At 34.1% G+C, this 20,244-nt stretch overlaps 2 protein-coding genes across 15 annotated transcripts; both read left to right on the plus strand.

The window, feature by feature from the left end:
* Positions 1 to 812: 812 nt before the first annotated feature.
* LOC116209893 (potassium transporter 5-like) lies at positions 813 to 8,930 on the plus strand. Its single transcript, XM_031543642.1, is given in 10 exon segments — positions 813 to 1,106; positions 1,295 to 1,523; positions 4,603 to 4,851; positions 4,969 to 5,019; positions 6,299 to 6,387; positions 6,389 to 6,560; positions 6,691 to 6,858; positions 7,060 to 7,314; positions 7,509 to 8,031; positions 8,203 to 8,930. Coding segments are annotated over 10 exon segments (2,361 nt in total). The 5' UTR covers positions 813 to 926; the 3' UTR covers positions 8,648 to 8,930.
* Positions 8,931 to 14,082: 5,152 nt separating this feature from the next.
* LOC116212381 lies at positions 14,083 to 19,116 on the plus strand. Of its 14 annotated transcripts, none has more exons than XR_004157829.1 (6): positions 14,083 to 14,493; positions 14,678 to 14,756; positions 14,882 to 15,011; positions 15,168 to 15,650; positions 15,748 to 15,863; positions 16,646 to 19,116. XR_004157829.1 is itself a non-coding variant. In XM_031546965.1 (5 exons), exons 1-4 carry the CDS (start codon positions 14,274 to 14,276, stop codon positions 15,231 to 15,233), a joined length of 495 nt encoding a protein of 164 aa, XP_031402825.1. In that variant the 5' UTR covers positions 14,083 to 14,273; the 3' UTR covers positions 15,234 to 15,252; positions 15,748 to 19,116. The 14 variants fall into 14 exon arrangements, 5 of the variants coding, with proteins under 5 accessions (XP_031402825.1, XP_031402824.1, XP_031402827.1 ...); XR_004157831.1 differs by having other exon boundaries at positions 16,840 to 19,116; XR_004157830.1 differs by having other exon boundaries at positions 15,168 to 15,252; positions 15,582 to 15,650; positions 15,748 to 19,116.
* The last annotated feature ends 1,128 nt before the right edge of the window (positions 19,117 to 20,244 follow it).

Consider the following 20,244-nt stretch of genomic DNA (forward strand, 5'->3'; position numbering starts at 1 on the left):
TCAGCACGGCCGTTAGATGTTAACGGAAAAGATAACGCCGGGATAGATTTGATGCAAAAAGTATACCATAGGATACATTTGACAAAAAAAAAGTATAGGATAAATTTGACAAAACGAATAAATTATGGGTCATTTTAGATAAAAATCACAAAAATAAAAGCCGAACATGTGTGATGAACTTCATTTGTTTTTTTGGTAAGAGTGATGAACTTCATAAACTGTAAGTATTGCATCACAAAGAGAATCCTAGGTATTATATAATAAAAAAAAAAGGAAAAAGAAAAAATGGGAAGAGCTCCTAGGAAGTTGGCTATATTGTCTAACACGTGACCATCTCCTGGTACGACTAAGATAACTAATTTAAAATTCAACTGTCCTAGCCAATTCAATTATTTCTTTTCTTAATAACGAGGAATATCGAGATTTTTCTTGACTAATCGCATGACAAATTTTATCTCATAATAAACTTTTATATAACGTAAACTTGGGAAAATTTATTAAGAGTACTATTTACGAGGTGCTTGATTTTTTGGTTAAACGTGATCCTAACTCGGGTTTCAATTTGTTTTGTTTATAAAGTATTTCAAGTGAATTTTAAACCTCTACACTCCAGATAAATTCATCTTTTGACGGCACAGTTTGACTGTGCCACATATGACATAGTAAATTTACCTTGGGTTGCAAATTTTTGATATTTTGCCTTGTAAATTGAATCTTCTATTTTTTTTTTCCAGAAAATTAGGAAATAAATATTGTTGAATGACTATTAGTGATGGTTATCTGTCTCTATAAGTACCGATCCCCGAGATCGATGTGCCTCTTCATTTTCCACTGCTCCTCTCTTCCTTATGGAATTAAAGCAGAAGTTTTAAGGAGTAGAGAGGGGAAAATAATCTCTTCAGTGGTTCCTTCTTTGACCATTCTCAATGGGCCCGGAAATGTCCGGAGAGGATCGAATCCAGGACCACTCAAATGAAGAAGAGAGCTTGGAAAGAGCTTCGTCGGAAGGGCACGTCGAATCGGGAAGGCAGAAGCTGAGAAGGTACGACTCTCTTGACATCGAATCTGCCAAGTTCTCAAGCCACCGTGCTCATGGCACCAAACAGGTTTGCTCTCTTCTAATCCTACCCAATAAAACGGCGCTGTAATCTTCATCCATTCATCATCGTTACCCTAGCCCGTTTGTTACAAATTCGACCGACTTCTTGGCGCATAACATAATGATACAGATTGATTGATTGATGCTTATATTCATGAACTGAATATATAAATATATATATATATATGTATGCAGGGTGGTGGAGAATGGTCGGTGATACTGCAATTAGCATTTCAGAGCATTGGGATAGTGTACGGCGACATCGGGACGTCGCCGCTATACGTGTACTCGAGCACCTTCACCAAAGGGATCAAACACGACGATGACATTTTGGGGGTCCTCTCCCTCATCTTCTACACCATAACCTTGATCCCTCTCATCAAATACGTCTTCATCGTCCTCCAGGCCAACGACAATGGCGATGGTAATTTTAAACGCCTCTTCAAAATTAACTAACGGGCCCATTCTTATTACCGTACATGCATGTTTCTTTTAATTCACCTGCGCATAAACTGAAAAATATCACAAGTTAGGATCCCACTGATTGTCAGGAGCCTTCATACGAATATGACTTATCTTAATTAATATGATCTTTGTACATCTTACGAGCCGTAATAGGTCACTACTTTGAAAAGACAGAAATCCCATTAATCTTCATCACTTTGTTTCATCAATTAATCATTCTTGCTTGGTAAGCTTTTCTCCTATAAAGTGCTAATAAAATGAAACGTAGGACGATTTGTCATTATTAGTTTACTTATGCACTATACAAATTGACCCTATTAATAAAAAATACACTATATAAATTATAGCCGAGCCAAGACTGGACGCTCTCGATTATTAACTAAAGCATACTATATAAAGTGATCTTATCAATAGAAAAATACGTTGTGTTCCAACCCATGTGGTTCACTGTCTTTGTTTTTTCCCTTTTTATTTCCCCCTTATAATACGGAAGAGCAGAAGCCTAAAGATAGTGCTTCACTGTAATGAATTAATAAATCAATTGACGATTAATTGAATAATAATATTCGGATGAAAAATTGAGAAACCGCTAGTTCGGTGGAAGAAGTTCTAAACCTTTTCTGCAGCTGCTGATTAATTTTGGCCGACCTTCTAAATTAACTCATATTATATATAGAAAAAGTCAATTAAGCACTAATTTTGTGGAGCTGCCAATTAATTTTGGCTCGACTTTCTAAGTTTCCAAAAATAATACAAAATTTTAATCAAGCGTCATTTTTCTGGAGCTGCTAGTAATTCGGGTTGGACTTGTTAAATCAACTAAAATTGTATATTAGAAATCAATCAAGGAGCATCAATTTCTAATGAGAGGATTTTTGTTTTAAATGTGCACTTTGATATCTGAAAAACGGATTCACCTTGATATTCAGTTCGAGCCGAATTAGGATAAGAAGAGGAAACTCTTAAAGTCGGTATAGGAGAGACAAATTTATTTTGCTGACCATTTAATTGCTTTTAGTGGACGGATGAGACGAGTCCCGTGAACTAGCAAATGCAAAGATAAAAATTTGGCTGCTGAGAATTGAAAGTCAAAGTTTGTGTTCTGAAAAGAAGCCCATGAAGTAATGCAAAATGTCAATGTTAGCGTCTTATAGTAGGAACAACTGTGGGTTTGCTTTGTTCGTCATCCTATTGGGAGTAAACAAAGGATACATAACATACACATGTATATACATACATACATATATATATATATATATATATATATTATGTACATGTGTAGTCATTTTACGTCAAAAGATGATGAAAGAGTAATAATAATTATTTATGTTTTCTTTTGCTTCTACTCCCTAGCCACAAAGGGAACTGGTGGTTGTGTTCAAGGTTCCCGTGGCTGTGTTCAAGGCCGATGCAATTATTAGAGATCAGATTCTGCACCCATACTACCTGCAAAATTAAATCAAAATCTAAGCATGTACAAGTTCGCCCTTCTATCGACCACGAATAAATAGGTTCCTTGTTCTTCTCAAATAAATGGATGATTAAAAGGGATAAATAGGTACAATTTAGATCACAATACTTGGTTTTATCTTAAGGCGGCAACATTTATTTTTGCTTAAATAAAGTTATTAAGTTTGGTAAAAAGTTATTTATTGTTTTGCTAGCGGTAAACGAAAAATTTATAAGACCTTATGTGTTTTATGTAATATTTTTATTTGTGAAGTTCAGAATTCAAAAAGTTATTTCAAAATTAAAAGAAAACTTAGAGAGGACAACTTTCAGGTCAGAGAGAACCTAGCTGTGGCAGCCACCGTCACGCCCTCAATTTTCGAAATTATACTTCAATTTTTGAAAATTTTGAAGTTTCTGGAAATTAAAAGTTGTGGACTTAAAGAGATATATTCATATTTACGGTCGAAATGGAAAAGTTCTATGGTACAATCATCAAAAGTAGTGGTATGGTGTATTCAAGTATTTTAGCAAAAGTTAAAATAAAGATCTTCCAAAATTCATATAATTTACTAACAATATTAGTAAAGATTCTTCAAAAATCGTGTAATTTACTTTACATGTAGGTAATTTATTAAAAATCTAAGTAATTTGCTCCAACTAATTTCTTAAAATATATCTTATAACTTACTCGAAAAACATGTAGTTTGTCTAAAATTAAACTATTTTGCTCTAACATTAAGTAATTTACTTGCATGTATGGTGCAATCACTTTTAAAATAAATGCACCTTAGACTTTCTTAAGTAAATTAATTTTAAATAAATTCCATAGTTTTTGAGTAAATTGTACATATTCTGAGAAATTAACGGGAGTAAATTATTTAGATTCTAAGTAAATTGCATATATTTGAAATATAATTACATGGATTTCGAAGAATTTTTACTACTATTGTTAGTAGATCACATGGATTTTGAGAGAAATTTACCTAACTTTTTTGTAAAATACTTGAGTTTGCCCTTGCTTTTTATGATTACACCATGAAATTTTCCAAATTAATATTTATCCTTATATGGAAAATCTGAAATTTTTATTAGTGAAAAAAGAAAAAGAAAAAGAAATTAGTTTTTTGAGAGGGTAATTTGGAAAGTTAAAGTTAAAGAGGGTAATTTTCGAGAGGGTAATTTTATTTTTCTCGATAATAAGGGAGGCAAATGCTCCTAGTTCAAGGAGAGGAAATAAAGTGAAATAAAGAAATACATCATTTTCATTGGTGAGAATTGAACCCAATATCTCTTGGTATCGAGCGGCGTCTTGTGTCACTACATTAAGACCCCTTCTTCGATGATAATTTTATTAGTATTTATCCTTTTGACATTTTGTTTCTTAGCTAGGTTAAAGAGGGTAATTTGGAAAAAGATCTCGAGAACATAAGTTTTTCCTTTGTATGGTAGTATAGATATAAATATTTATATCTGGTCCATGAGAATGTTCCAATGTAATGTGGCAATGTTTAATTTTGTGCGTCTTAATTGATAGGTAAGAATATAGTATTTAAGGTGAACTTTGCCGCTAACAATTCGGTTTGCAGGTGGAACATTCGCTCTGTACTCATTGATATGCAGGTACACGAGGGTGGGCTTGATCCCGAGCCAACAGGCTGAAGACCAAGACGTGTCCAACTTTCAACTCGAGTTGCCCAACAATCGGTTGCGCCGAGCTTCACGAGTTAAGTCTAAGCTGGAGCAGAGCCGGTTTGCCAAGTACTTCTTGCTCTTTGCCACCATGCTCGGCACCTCCATGGTCATCGGAGACGGAGTCCTCACTCCTTGCATCTCAGGTTCAGTAATTCCCTAGCATATCCGTTTGGCGTAAACATGTATAACTATTAAAATTAATTTAATTAATCTTATTGTTTAGAATTCTCTATTCACCGATTTCGATATGGTGATGACAGTTCTGTCAGCTGTGGGAGGGATCAAGCAAGCTACTTCGGCTATGACCGAAGGTACTGCAATGGGTATTCTGCACTTTTTAATTAGTTAATACGATATAATCAGCGATACGATGTGCGTTGTGTATGTTGATAATTTATCAATATATATAGATATATCTTTTACTTAGGCATTTTATCCGATGAATACTTCTCGTTTATGTATTTTAGTTGAGTAAAAGAAAAAATTCCAATAACTGAAAGATTAAAAGTATATTTTGAAGTTGGATATTTTATATTTAGCACATATTAAAAATTTTCGAAATTAGTAACAAATGAAATGCGCTTTCAGTTGAAGCGATATGATGATATAAAAAAACTTAGAATATCGGGAAGTTTTATTTTTCTGCAAATGTTCTTTACCTTGTTGACGATACATGTACATATACATTTTTATATTCACAAACATTTGTATATGATAATTATGATAAGAATTTAATCAGACCAATGATTCTCACAATATTTGGACTATAGATGTTTAAAATGAAAAAAAAAATTGCTAGAGGAATATTGAAGTATAAAAAGGTCAAGGGAAAATATATAAAGTTGAAAAAAAAAATAGTGGGGCGGCAATAATGTAATTCTACTCATTACACTGAGAAATTTTATATGTCGTGACAAATTCTATTATTACGAAAAAAATTTTATCACAAGAAAAGTATATTATGATAAAAATATTAAATTATACTAAATAAAATCTTATAATACACAAACTTAATATGTATATAAACACATATCTATATATGTATACATATATCTTCAATATTCTATGAGTGGTGAAAACTAAATATTCTCATAATAACTAACATATATGTATATACATATTTAATATACATGTATATACATACTTAATATACATGTATATACATAATTAATTTATATATTGTGATAAGAATGTTAAATAACACTAAATAAAGTCTTATAATGAACATGCTTAATATGTATGCAGATACATATATATTATACACATATCTTCAATATTGTGTGAGAGCCACAAATCAAGTATTCCCATAATAACTAACATATACGTATATACATATTTTCATATATTGTGACACACATTGTATAACATTTTCATCGCGAAAATAAGTTTATCATCATAAGTTTTAAGATATTGTGACCAAATATAACATTGTCACGATATACTTATTAGAACGGTCTTGTTTTGACAAGACCCGTAACAAGTTATCCTCTACTTTCGTGGCAATAAATCTCATATGTTATTGTGTTATTTTCATTTTAACGTGAAAAATTTATATCTTCTTGACCGCCTTTTTTTCTTTCTCCTATGCAGATAGAATTGTTTGGATATCAGTGGCGATACTGGTGTGCTTGTTCATGGTCCAAAGGTTCGGGACTGACAAAGTCGGGTACAGCTTCGCCGCCGATCATCTGCATTTGGTTCACATTTATTGGCAGCATCGGTGTGTACAACTTCTTCAAGTTCGACCCTGCTGTGATAAGGGCGGTGAACCCGATGTACATCATCGAGTACTTCAAGAGGAATGGGAAAGATGGATGGATTTCTCTGGGCGGTGTCGTGCTCGCCATAACAGGTCATTTAGCTTGGTCACGTCTCTTACTGATTTGGATTGCAGTTGTCCCTCGCTCATATGCCTGGTCATGAGAATTTCAATTTATTACTTTTCCTTTCTATTAAGTGATATTGAATTTGATTGAATGCAGGAACTGAAGCTTTATTTGCGGATGTCGGGCATTTTACAGTTCGGTCCATACAAATAAGTATGTGTGCTGTAACGTATCCTGCCCTCCTATTAGCTTATATGGGACAGAGCGCGTTCCTCAGGAAGCATAAGGATCTTGTTTCTGAAACATTCTTCAAGTCCGTTCCAGGTAAATGAGTACATAGTAAATAGTATGTACCAAAAAAGTTAAGTATACGGCAAAATTTTCTCACTTCCTTGCTAGTTTTCCTCAATAAAGGCAAGTGGAAAACATTTTTTCCTGTAGTTTTGTATTATCAGTTCTATTGAAATACTTTAATCATTTTGATCATATTACAGATGGTCTGATGTATCCGAACACATTTTACAGATCCATTATACTGGCCAATGTTTGCAATAGCCGTCATGGCAGCGATTATAGCAAGTCAAGCAATGATCTCTGGAACTTTCTCCATCATCCAGCAATCCCTCTCCCTTGGGTGCTTCCCTCGGGTTAAGATAGTCCACACCTCGAACAAGTACGAAGGCCAGGTCTACATTCCTGAAATCAACTACCTTCTCATGCTCGCCTGTATCGGCGTCACAGTTGGGTTCAAAACCACTGAGAAAATCGGCAATGCTTATGGTACGTAATTGACTTATCAATTCCCCATAAAGATTTAAATTGAGGCTCTATAGCAACGACTTTTATGATCTTTGCTGGCGAGAAATTTTTCCTTTTCAAACTGTCTATCAGTGACATAATATGACCACATGATTTATCCGGCGCAACATGACATGAGATTCACTTTTTAAGAACTATGCGTTGATCTTTCGCAGGGATTGCAGTGGTTTTTGTTATGACGTTGACGTCGTCCTTCTTGGTGCTCATTATGATCATGATATGGAAAACCCACATACTTCTTGTGATCTCGTATGTCCTGATCATCGGGACGGTAGAGCTTCTGTATTTGAGCTCAGTCCTCTACAAATTTTACCAGGGAGGCTACCTTCCTCTTGCATTCGCAGCAGTTCTGATGACCTTAATGTATGTCTGGAATGATGTGTACCGGAGGAAATACTACTACGAGCTTGAGCACAAGATCTCCCCGGAAAAGCTCAAGGAGATATCTGCTGACACGAACTTCTGTCGGATCCCAGGGCTTGCAATCTTCTATTCGGAGCTTGTCCAGGGCATTCCTCCAATATTCAAACATTATGTGGCAAATGTACCATCCCTTCATTCGGTACTCGTCTTTGTTTCCATTAAGTCGTTACCAATAAGTAAAGTCCCGACAGAAGAGCGATTCCTTTTCCGGAGGGTGGAGCCAATGGAATTGAATGTGTTCCGTTGCGTAGTCAGGTAATGGACATGAGAATGATTTTCTTAAATTTGGGAAATACCTGCTAGAAAGTTCTTAGATATATTGCAGAATGGATTTACCTAAGATTAAAAAACTCTTATTCTGCTGGTTCAGCTTTGACATTTCTTGTTCCGGTTTGCTCCTACAATTTCCCGTGTTCATCCTTGCAGGTATGGATACACTGATGTGAGGAACGAGCGTGAGTCATTTGAGGGGATGCTTGTCGAGAGACTGATGGAGTTTGTAAGAGAAGAATTCTATGTCCTCCATTGCAATGGACGAGAACAAGATAACGATAACCATCGTGGGCTAGAGAATCATGATGACAATGATCATGAGGAGGATACGGAGAAACGAGTGGATGATGAGGCGAAGATAAGGGCCCAGGAGCAGGTCGACAGAGACCTAGATATGGTGGAGAAGGCGTGGCAGACAGGAGTGGTACACTTGATCGGAGAGAGCGAGGTGGTGGCTAGGAAAGGGGCCGGGCTCGGGAAGAGGGTGTTGATAGACTATGCTTACAATTTCCTGAAGAAGAATTTGAGACAGAGTGACAAGATCTTTGATATACCTCACAAGAGGATGCTTAAGGTGGGGATGACTTATGAGCTCTAGTCTAGATGGGCTATTCTGGAAGCAATTAGGACTCAATCATACTGCTGTACAATGCTTATAGTAGAAGGGTAATCCTGAGTAGCTATGGAACACCATAATTAAATAATTACTGTGTAATTGTAGTGTAATTGGGCTCCTTTCCCATTTGCTTAGGCAGTAAATAAATTAATGAATGTGAAAGTAGGTTATATTGAATGGAGTGTAAACATCATTTCACTAACTATATCATGGTAAATTGTATGAGGAGATTTAAAATGAGAAACATCGTATTGTTATGGGTAAATTGTAATTACGATTCTCTTATTCTCGTATTCAGTGACCTTTCATGTGCTGCAAAGCGATGGATTTTTTTTTCTTTTTTCAGTTACATTTTTTTTTTCTGGTTTCCATTTTTATTTAAGGTTATGAGCATGATATTTTTTTTTTCGGTGTGAACCTTGATATCTGAAAGGCCAATGGATCTCGACTAATTTAGCCGAATCGGATCGGTTCACTAATGAGTAAAATTCTCCCAGCGTCAATACTTGATATTGCTTTAATTGCATACAATTTAATCTATAGAATTATAGAATGATAAGTCAGTAACTTTCTATTCTATTGGGCCTCTTTAATGGGCCAAAAACGATCAGAGGTCCATAATTCCAATAAAAGATTCGTAGCTAAGCATTTAAAATTACAATTTAGTCAACCAGGCTTAACTATTTTTCTATTTTTTTTTATGCATTTTCCCTATTTAAATCCATTATCTTTCATTACTTTCTTGTTTTAGTCCATTGTCTTTTTCTTTTTAGTTCATTTTCATTCGATAACATAGCATCGTTTTATATTTAAGTACTTTTTATTTTTCTTTATTATTCGTTCTGGTCTTGAAATTTTTGTTGATTTTCTATTTTCATCATTTTCTCAATTTTTATTTGAAAAGGTCCTCTTTTAATCATCAATATTTATTTATTTTTTCATCTCATTCTAAGGCTTTGTTTTTTTTTCCCAAACTAGACATAATTGTTATATACTTAGAAAAATTACTCCGTACATCACATCATTTAAGTGTTATCTCAATTTTATCACATACTTTAAAAATTAAATAAAAATACTCAGCATTTGTGTTATGTTACATATCTATTCCGTCATAACTATTTTCGTCCAAAATTGACGAAGCGATTGACATGACTCGATTTATGGTGTAATGACCTCATGTCATTTATGGACAAACTAATAAAACGCTGACACATGTATCTTGGGCCCACTTGCAAATTTAAAAGGCCCTAATATTTTTTATATTTTAAATTTGGCCCCATCTCCTTCTCTCTTCTTCTTTTCCAATTTCTCTCTCCTCCTTTTAGACTAGTGTTATCAAAACTGAATTGGATCGGACGGTTCGACCGGTCAGACCGAAAATCGGACATATGTCCGGTCCGATTAGCTTAGAAACCGAAAATGCATAAATAGATCGATGAACCAAAAAAACAGGCCAATTTTTAGGCAAACCCATCGAACCCACGTGAATCGATCGGTTGGATGAGTTCATAATTTTTTAAATATGAAGGACCTAAATGTGAATTTGAAAAACAAAAAAAAATCAAAACTAATGAAATGAAACCTAGTCTTCGTTCTCCTTTTCTCTATTGCAGAGGCTGCAGCATCTCGAAGTCTCCATCTTGAAGTTTCCATGTGAAGTTCTAAACTGACCCCTCTTCTCGGTTTCCTCTTCTCCTTCCGTCTCTTATCGGTTTCCTCTTCTCGGCTCATCTTCTAGTCTCAGGTTCATACTCGGCTCATCTTCCAATTCCAATCTCAGAGAAGTTCTGACCAGAGTTACAGGAGAGCTTTTGTCGAACTTTGCTTGATCTTTCTTCTTCTTTTGCAGGAGAGCTTTTGTCGACATTCCAACGATTTGGGTGGGGGGTGGAGACGAGAGAGATTTTATATTATTTTTAATTAAATGTGCGGTCGGACCCATCGAACTCGTGAACTCATACCTCGACCGGTTCAACATCCGATTTGGTTATGATAAAATTGTTTTAGACCATCTACAATGGGAGACACGCATTTGGATGCCATTTAGGACCTACTCGGGGCACATCACCCGAAGAGGCATTGACACTCAAAAAATCACACTCCATTCCAATGGCGGGCAACCATTAAGCGCCCCATACTTTTTTAAAAAAAATTTAAAAGGCTGAAAAAAAGTCAGTATGTGTTTCGCTGCCCGCCACGTAGCGGGAGCAATGGCTCCACACTAGGTAAAAGAGTCTGCCTTAAAAATAAAAATAAAAATAAAAATAAAAAGGTGGTAGCACGCAGCTTGTTACCCTTTAGATGGGCATTCGAGTTGGGGAGTCCCTGGGCAGAGGCACTGTGCCCTCTCCAACACACGCAAGTATAGGGCAGGGCCATGGCAGTGCCACCTGTGCCAAGACACTTGGGTTGGCACTGCCGCTGATATACTCTTAGCTCCTATGGCCTCTTCTTCAGCCCCGACACGAGCGTAAGTTTTTGGACACGCACGTCCATTTTCCTCTTACAACATATATTAACCAAAAAATAACAAAAAACCAATAAAAAGACCAAATTAATAAAAAATGGATTTTTGGAGCAGCGGAAGAATGTCTTTTTTTTATGTCTTTCTTTTAAGTCGAAGGTCCCGATTTCAAATCTCTTCTTCTAGCTTTGTTCGGTTATTAAATTTTTCTTTTTGCATTTTTAGTTATTAATCTTTCGTAAACTATAACTATTAACTTCAATAATATCTTTTGAGCAATCTCTTTGGTGTAATATTTAAATACTGCGCTTGACTTCCGGAAGTTTATTCTTTATTCGTGTGCAGCTGTTTTGAAAGAAGTCATATTTTGCTAGATGTAGGAAGAGAGCAAATTATATGATTTTTCAGGTAAAAAATTTTGAGCATGCCATCCATGTAAGTAGTCATGTGCCATATAAGCACTGATAACGCCCATGTTTGCAAATTTGACGGGGCAATTAAAAGATTAGTAGATCTGGGAACAAAAACAAAATTTGTGATTTTACCGATTAAAATAAAAAAAGAGGTAGATATAGAAATTTAAGGGAAGTAGTTGAATTTTTTAGCTACTATCCTTATTTTAATGTATATACTAAAAGCAATGAAAAGTAATAATATTATCCCAATATATTCTCATAATTACTAAACCTAAGTGAACATAAAACATATAACCAATTTATTTTATATCTATTTAGCGGTTGCTTCTTCAGTGCATATTTTTTGTTCTTCCATACTATACATAACTAATTTGGTCCCTTAAATTTCCCTCAATCTAATTTGGACTGTCCATTTTTGTAAGTTTTAAAATTTTAAAAACACATATGAAAAATTACGATCTTGTCCCTTTGTTATGTAAAATATGATATGGTCTTCGATAACGGAGTGCTCTGGAATGAGGCGATTCATTGGATCAGCCCATCAAGGTCCTCCCTTTGATGTTGAGAAGCAACAACTCGAGCCAATGCCAATAATTCTCAATTCACACAAAAATTTTTTTTATGTAAAATGGACAGTCATATTAAATAAGGAGATAAAATGGCTCATATTGATTTTGTACGGTGTGGAAAAAAAAAATTATGCATGCGCGAGGAATTGTGTAGCTATAATTTATAATGGGAAACTTCCAAACTTTCTAAAGAAAATTGTCATACAATTTATTACTTTCATCAATAAATTATTATTTTATTACTATTTGTAACTTTTGGAACTCATGACTAATTTCTTAGTAATATAGAATTTTTGCTGTTAAACTCCACTTTCTTTTTCTGAAAATTGTGGCAGAATTTCTCTTATAACTAGTGTTTTATCCCCTGTATTGCACGAGTTATTTCATATATCGATTATCATATTATTTGAATTAATCACATTTAAAAAGATTAATTACTTAGTTAGAATATTAATATTTTCAATAAAATAGACTTTTGGGTAAAAATCAGATTAATTCTCAATTACAATTACAGTAAGTTTTACGATGCCAAATAATTAATCGTCTTGTGCAATGGACAAGCTTATTTTAATTATATATCATGTATTTTATATTGTATTTAAGCATTTATAATATAATATACAATAAATTATATTGTAATATTTTCAACGTTCTAACTTGATCATCAATTTTGTATATAAAATTGTATTAATCTAATAAAATAAAAAATGTCCAATATAGTTTTATTAATAATTTTATTTTTTAATATCATATGCTTTTGCATAATGTATTTAAGTATTTATAATATTAAATATAATAATTTATATATATTATTAATTTCATTATTCAAACAAGTTTGTCACTTTTGTATATAAAACGCATGAATCTAATAAAATTTAAAATGTCCAATATAATTTTATTCATATATTTCATTGGGTAAATTGCACCGGTGGTCCAAAATGTTTTACAAATGTTTCATGATGGTCCAAAAAGTTTTTTTCGCTACATGATGGTACAAAATGTTTCAAAGTTGTTTCATGATGGTACAAACCGTCAACTCGAGTTTGACGCCGTCAAGCCGACGCTGACGTGGCTACTATGTGTCACCTCCTTGCTGACGTGGCCGAAAAATTTTAAATAATTCTAAAAATTTTAAAATTTTAAAATTTTAAAACTTTTAAAAATAATTTTTAAATTTTAAAAACTTTTAAAAAAAATTTTAAACGGGGAAAAAAAAGGGAAAAAAAAAAAAAAAAAAAAAAGAAAAAAAAATAAAAAAAAAAAAAATTTAAAAAAAAAAAAAAAAAAAAAAAAAAAAAAAAAAAATTTTTAAAAAAATTTTAAAAATTTCAAAATTTTAAAAATTTTTTTTTTTTTTTTTTTTTATAAATTTTTATTCTTTTTTGTATTTTTTATATTTTAAAAAAAAATTAAAAATTTTAAATTTTAAAAAATAATTTTCAAAATTTTAAAATAATTTTTATTTTTTTCAAAATTTTTACTCTTTTTTTTTGTATTTTTTAATTATTTTTTGTATTTTTTTGGACTTTTAAAAATTTTATTTTGTCTTAAATGACGTGAATCATTATGATTGGTTCCACGTAATAAAAGTGACACATAGGACGCGCCGCGTCAGCAAAATGTTAACGGCGTCAGCTCGAGTTGACGGTTTGTACCATCCTGAAATAACTTTGAAACATTTTGTACCATCATGTAGCGAAAAAAACTTTTTGAACCATCATGAAACATTTGTAAAACATTTTGAACCACCGGTGCAATTTACCCATATTTCATTACTTAATATTATATGCTTTTTTGGTAAAATTTTAAAATTTTCATCTACTTTAATGGTTCATTTTTGCTTATTTTTGTAAAAGAAAGAAAAAAAGATATTATATCTTTTGCTAGATTTCAATGTTTTCAAATTTTAATATCTACCCTACAATAAAAAGCGTGGGGTTAATCCCATATTTTTGTTATTCCATGATTGCCCCTGCCTCTCTCAAAATGCTGGCGTTTGGTGGTGCCGTCTGCTTCCCGCCCCATATAATGCCACTCTTCGCGCCCGCCTTCCTCCCTCTTCCTTCTCCTTCTACACACGGCCCTCAGCCTCTTTGTCTCGCCCCAAAATTCTTGCCCCTTCGCCTGCCTTCCTCTCACCGGTCGTTTACTCTACGCCCATGGCTCTCTTCCGTCGTTCGCCTTCTCCTTCGAGCATACACTCACCTGCCGACCTCCCAGACGGTCCTTGCCCCCTCCCTCGCGTGTGCCTGCGACCGACCTTGCCCTGCCGGCTCCCTTGCTGCTACATCTACGCCCCCATCAGCTCTTCAGTGTTGAGGTTGCCCGCCTCTGCCTTCGAAATGGCTGCCTTCCCAGTCAACCGCTCCTGCCTTTTCGGTAAATCCCTCATCATGCCCGTGCCCTTACTGCTCCCAAATCGCTCCTTTTTATTCTAACCTGAACACGTTGAGCGCCCTCTATCCCCTTCTTCGCTCCTAGGCGTCTACTGCTGGCGCTGATTGTTCTCCATTTCTGTTTTGCGCTGCCATCTTAAACCTGTTCGATGAAATGCCTATGACAGTCGACCCCGATTTCCACTGCTCGCAGGAGAGGATTTCGGTCCATTTTCGATTCAGTTTCCAGTCGCGTTCTAATTCATGGTGATTTGCACGACCCATTATCATATCGTTGAGATGGCATCGGTTGATATTACTGTAAACTTTATATTCATAAAAATTGCCTTACAATTATGAATTTCTTTGGTGTTCTTGCTTCTTCACATCAGTGGGCTTGGGATAGCCGAGGGGAGGGTTCACCAGTATGGATGGTACACGAAGTACAACTATAAATGTCCGCACTGCCTGAAGAAACTCCACATCAAAATTAACGGCCATCGGTCGGGACCACAATTTCAGGTCAGCAATATGTAGCAATTCATTGCCATGGACATTTTGAGATTATTTTAATTACTTTAATCACCTTAAAAATCTATTAAAATTTTGAAAATGTTTTGCAGGTTTTCGGTTACTCTTTGATGCTGAACCAGTGTTTTTTTTTTTTTTTGGGCGTAGTTGCAGATTGGGATGCTGTGTAGCGATGGAACTGAGGGTCTCCCAGAACTCAATTCTTCCCAATGATGCCATATTTTAAGTTGCAGTAAGCGCATATTTGAATCTGTTACAGTAAGAAACTACTCGCACAAAAAAAAAAAAAAAGAGTTGGTCACAGACAGAGGTATTAATTGAATTGTTTTTTTTCCAATGATCATTGCGATTGGTTGAACAACTTAAAATAGCTGTTCGTTAGTAATTTAACTCCCAGTTTTGGATTATAGGACAATATATTCATTTGCAGCCAATAAACTATTTGTCCAATAGACTATGATAGTCTTAATTTGGAAAATAAATATGGCTCGATTATGTTTATCTTTTTGTTTCCTTTTTTATTCTGGAGCCAAGGACATACATATACAATGCCTATTATAGGATACAAAGATGAGACAGGATGATGGATCCTCCATGTTTCTCTCCCCGTGGGATTCTTGGACCCATATAGTAAGACGCTTATGTAAAATATTTTTTGAGAGAAAACTTGATTGCTGCTTGGCTGCGTTATTGACTGATATCCTCTTATTACTTTTTGTCTTCTTAGTTATCCTCATCTGAGATGTGCTGCAACAATTATCAGGTTCGTGCCTTGTTCGAATGATCCAGACTAGAGAGGGATTTCAAACGGGAATTCTGTTCGTGAAGCATGGAAGTGCAAAGGTTTGTTCGTTTTGCTGGGCCATTTTCATTTCACTTTACAATGAAGTATGACTTTCGTGGCTAAAAAAACAAAGTATTTGTATAACTTCAGTATTCCACTTTTTGGGAGCTCAAATGTTGATGTATGGTCTCTCACGAATATCTGTAGGAAAGAAAGAAAATAAAATGAGTATGAAAGTTATTGGTTGGTCCAAATTTCGTTTTGCCCATTCCTCAAGTTACACTTTTTCTCATGTTAATGTCATGTACTTATATGCTTGTATAGATCTTTGTTGAACAGAACTACCTTGCATTTGTAATAAAACTTTTATTTGATGCCTTGTGGTATGTGCTTGTCAGTGGTTGATGACACGAAACTAACTTGTTATGAATGTTACTTTTAATAATTTCTATGAATTGTTTGTCCAGTTAACTTTATTTCAATTGAAAATTATTACTTATAAAAAAAATGAAAATGATTATATCTTTATTCTTGGGTGATAGATAGTCATTTGTGAGCTTAAGGAAATTGTAAAAGAGACGGTTCTTGATAAGGTTCTTATATGTTTCTGCTCATCCTGCTGATGATACTTTCAGATCCATTGTATTACTCGATATCTCCTTTCATCTTCGAATTTTTCTGGACAGTGTTGAAGTAGTCATGGGTAGATCACCTGAGCTTGTCAGCTTAGACCATTTTTTTGATATATTATATCAATTTAGTGCTACGACGCCAATTTTGAATGCTTGATTTCCCGAATGGAAGGCAACCATTATACAGCTACTGCACTTGAATTTTTCAGATTATCTCGATCCTGATAATCTTGCTTCTCTCAATCCATTTTTTGTTTCTCTAAGTTCCAAGGTAAAAATCAAGTCCTTAACAATCTGTCCGAATTATTACAATGAGATCTACAAGCATTGTTAGTGGCTTCTACCTTTCCGTTTCCTCCCTGCCCGAATGCAGCGATCTGCCTGTCTCTCTCTCTGTTCGCAGTCATTAGAACTCCAGCAGCCTCCTCCTCTCCAGCTCAGCTCCAACGGCAACTACTCCGCCGACCACCACCAAAGCAATAGCGGCTTGGTCCCCTCTTCTTCCTCGCAGCTTCCCCCACCACATGCAGCCTCCACCTCGCTGTTGTCGCTCCACGAAACCTGAGGCACAACTTGAGCTCCCCATTGCAGCGGCCCTACCTCCGTTCCGATTAGTCTTAGTTCCTTCCTGGCAAGAAGCCCGAGCCTCAGCTCATCTTTCCTCTCCACTTACCAGTAGCACTGACCTGACTATGGTAAGGCTCGCTGAGATTCCAAAATCCCTAATTTAGCTATTTATGCGTGGCTGAGATGATTGATTATCCTTCAATCGATTTGTGCTTGTTTTGTTCGATTTTGATAAGTAGAGGTCGTGTTTGTTGTGCTAGCTGAGTTGCATGACGATTCTTTGTCTGATTCATGATAGTTGGACATGATTTTGTGTGCTTGAAATGGTGTTCAAGTACGTGGCTGAGTTGTGGAATGTTGCTTCAATGATTGAATGTTGCCTTACAAATCTTGGCTTAAGGTCACAGGTAAACTGCCCAGGTTCGATGTTCTAGGAAGTTGAAACACATATATCACCGAATGAAAGAAATAGGTTGTTTTGGAATAATTTCAAAGGAACACATTTTTGTTAAGCACTTAGTAGACAAGTTGATTGTTGACTTTTTTAATATTTTATTTAATGTCAGAGAGTATTTGCTATCCTTGGCCTTCTTAATGGAATGCATATATAAGGATTGGATCAATATAACGATGAGTATCATTGATCAATACGGTTATGGATTTGTCTGTGGGTGTGAGAACAACTGTCTCCTCATTATTTTGACCTGATGAGAATTGCAGAGGATTTGTCGAGGAAACTGTGGAAGCTTTCAACTTGGTATGGGAGAAAGTCTCTGTTTTCCTATAATTTTAAGTCTCATTTTTCTTCGAAAAAAAAAAAAATTGGAGAGAAGATTTCATGCTTCATTGAAAGAATTCATCTTCTTAAACATAATTTCCTTCTTATTTCCTTACGCTTTTCGTATATGAATATGTTATGCTTGGACCAATATCTAGAAAACACTATTCATAAAATAAGCTTCATGAACTTCAATTTTCTTTCAAGAGCATCACCTTGAGAATAAATGCCTAAAATCTCCAAAAAAAATTCCTCTGCAGCCAAATATTATTAATATATAGTATAACAAATGTTAAAAATATATGTTGCAAAAAATGAATCTGGAGAATAGAATGAAGTTTATATTAAGAGTGTTTTCCATGATTTGGAATATATTTATTTAGACATGTTCAATTTTCCACTTCCAAATTTAGTCATATAAATAGTGAGTCATAACAATAAATATTGTAACTTTTGTTAGTTCGACCTTATGACCACATCTATATTTTTTTAGGAGAATTTACCTAAAATGGTTCATGGTTTATCTATTTTGTCAAATCTATAATATGTTTTTTTTATCAAATCTATCATATAGTTTACTTTTTGCATTAAATCTATGTCGGCTTTATCTTTTTCGTCGACATCTAACGGCCGTGTTGACGTGGTGTCTACGTGGCAAGTATAGTCCACTATCTCTCCACGTGCCAAGTCAATATGGCCGTTAGATGTTGACGGAAAAGATAACGCCGGGATAAATTTGATACAAAAAATAAACCATGTGATAGATTTGACAAAATAGATAAACCATTGACCATTTTAGGTAAAAATCCTTTTTTTTTTTTTATATATATCTCAAACTCTACTTCTCTTAGAATTGAAACTTATGGTGCAGAATTTCATGGAGAAAGATCTCCTAGGTTTAAAATGTGCTCCCGAATTCTTACAGCTAAGGTGAAAGGAAATCTAGAGCGCATCCTAATTCTTTAATGCTATTACCGTTGAAGATAAGTCATTATAATAGTCATTATTGTCAGCGCTCAGCTTAGTTAATACAATATTTAAGCCATTTTATGCCATTAGCACGAAATCTACACCTTTCTGTGTTGATTCAACTAGATATGCACAATAATGTATGACATTTTTGAAGATCTATACATGTACTTTATTCTCGTCTTTTTCTAGCAAAGTGAATAATTAAAACATTTTCATGTAATATTTATATTCATTGACATTTTGTGTATATTGGTCTATTTGTATTTATAATCAATTAGTTTATTGGGCATTTGAAATTAAATTCAAAATTAGAAAAAAAAAAAAAAAGAAATAAGATTATACCTATCATTTGGTGCAGGTATATGACAGAGAAGCTATGCATAAGCGCAAAACGTTCGGGGCATTATACATTTTTCGCAAAAAAAAAAAATGACAAAGCAGGGTTGCAAATCTGGTTGTGAAAAGGATTTTGTGTGTAATATATGTCATTGAAAATTCTCTAATGCTTAATTATCTAAAAAAATACGATCTTTGCACTTTTTCTTAAATATTGCACGACTTTTGAAAAATAGTATAGAAATGCACGATTTTACATTTTTTTTTATAAATATAGCACGACTTTTAGAGAAAAGCACATAAAGGCACGACTCTTACATTTTTATCTAAATATAGCACGACCTTTAGGATTAGTTGCACATTTTGCACAGTTAGCTAGAATTAACGATGCAATATGGCATAACGTGATTGAATGAGTGGAAAAAAATGCTATTTTCCAAAAGTGGTGCTATATGTAGGAAAAAGTGCAAATGTCATATTTTTTGGGTAATTAACTCACATAATAATAATAATAATAATAATAATAATATAGAAGTGTCAAGGATAAAATTTTGTTTTGTTGTAATCTTCATTTTTTAATTTTGTCTGGGTACTTCATGGTCGAGCAAATAAAAAATAATTTTTTACGCTAGAGAAACGAGCTCATATCGGACCAATACAAAGTTATTTAATTAGTCAATTTTATGTATGGATAATATTTTAATTTAAAATACGTGATATCTCCGTAGTAAAATAAACACGTTGCATGTGCTGTTACACTAGCATTGGAAAACATATACTCTCCTCCCTTGATGTTATGCTCAATGACACACAATCACATTCTTGACAAAAACTAATGCTCTATCCCATTGACCATGTTGACTTAATAATAAAATTCTTTTTCGGTCTCTGCCTTTAAATGCTTTTCAATTTCATCTTTATTTTTGTTGTTTGATTTATTCTTAATATTACACGGTATGTCCACTTTGATTTACTGTTTAAATCTTCAATTATGTAATATTTTTAAGAACTAGTAGGTAGGCGCGTGTTGTATATATTAGTGAAATACGAACTCAAATGTTATTTCATGATATGTGATTATAATTAATAAATTATGAATTCAAATATATATATATATATATATGTATAATATTTTACCTTATTTTAGCGGCTAGT

Source organism: Punica granatum, chromosome 6, assembly GCF_007655135.1.
Source record: "Punica granatum isolate Tunisia-2019 chromosome 6, ASM765513v2, whole genome shotgun sequence".
NCBI classification, from domain to species: domain Eukaryota; kingdom Viridiplantae; phylum Streptophyta; class Magnoliopsida; order Myrtales; family Lythraceae; genus Punica; species Punica granatum.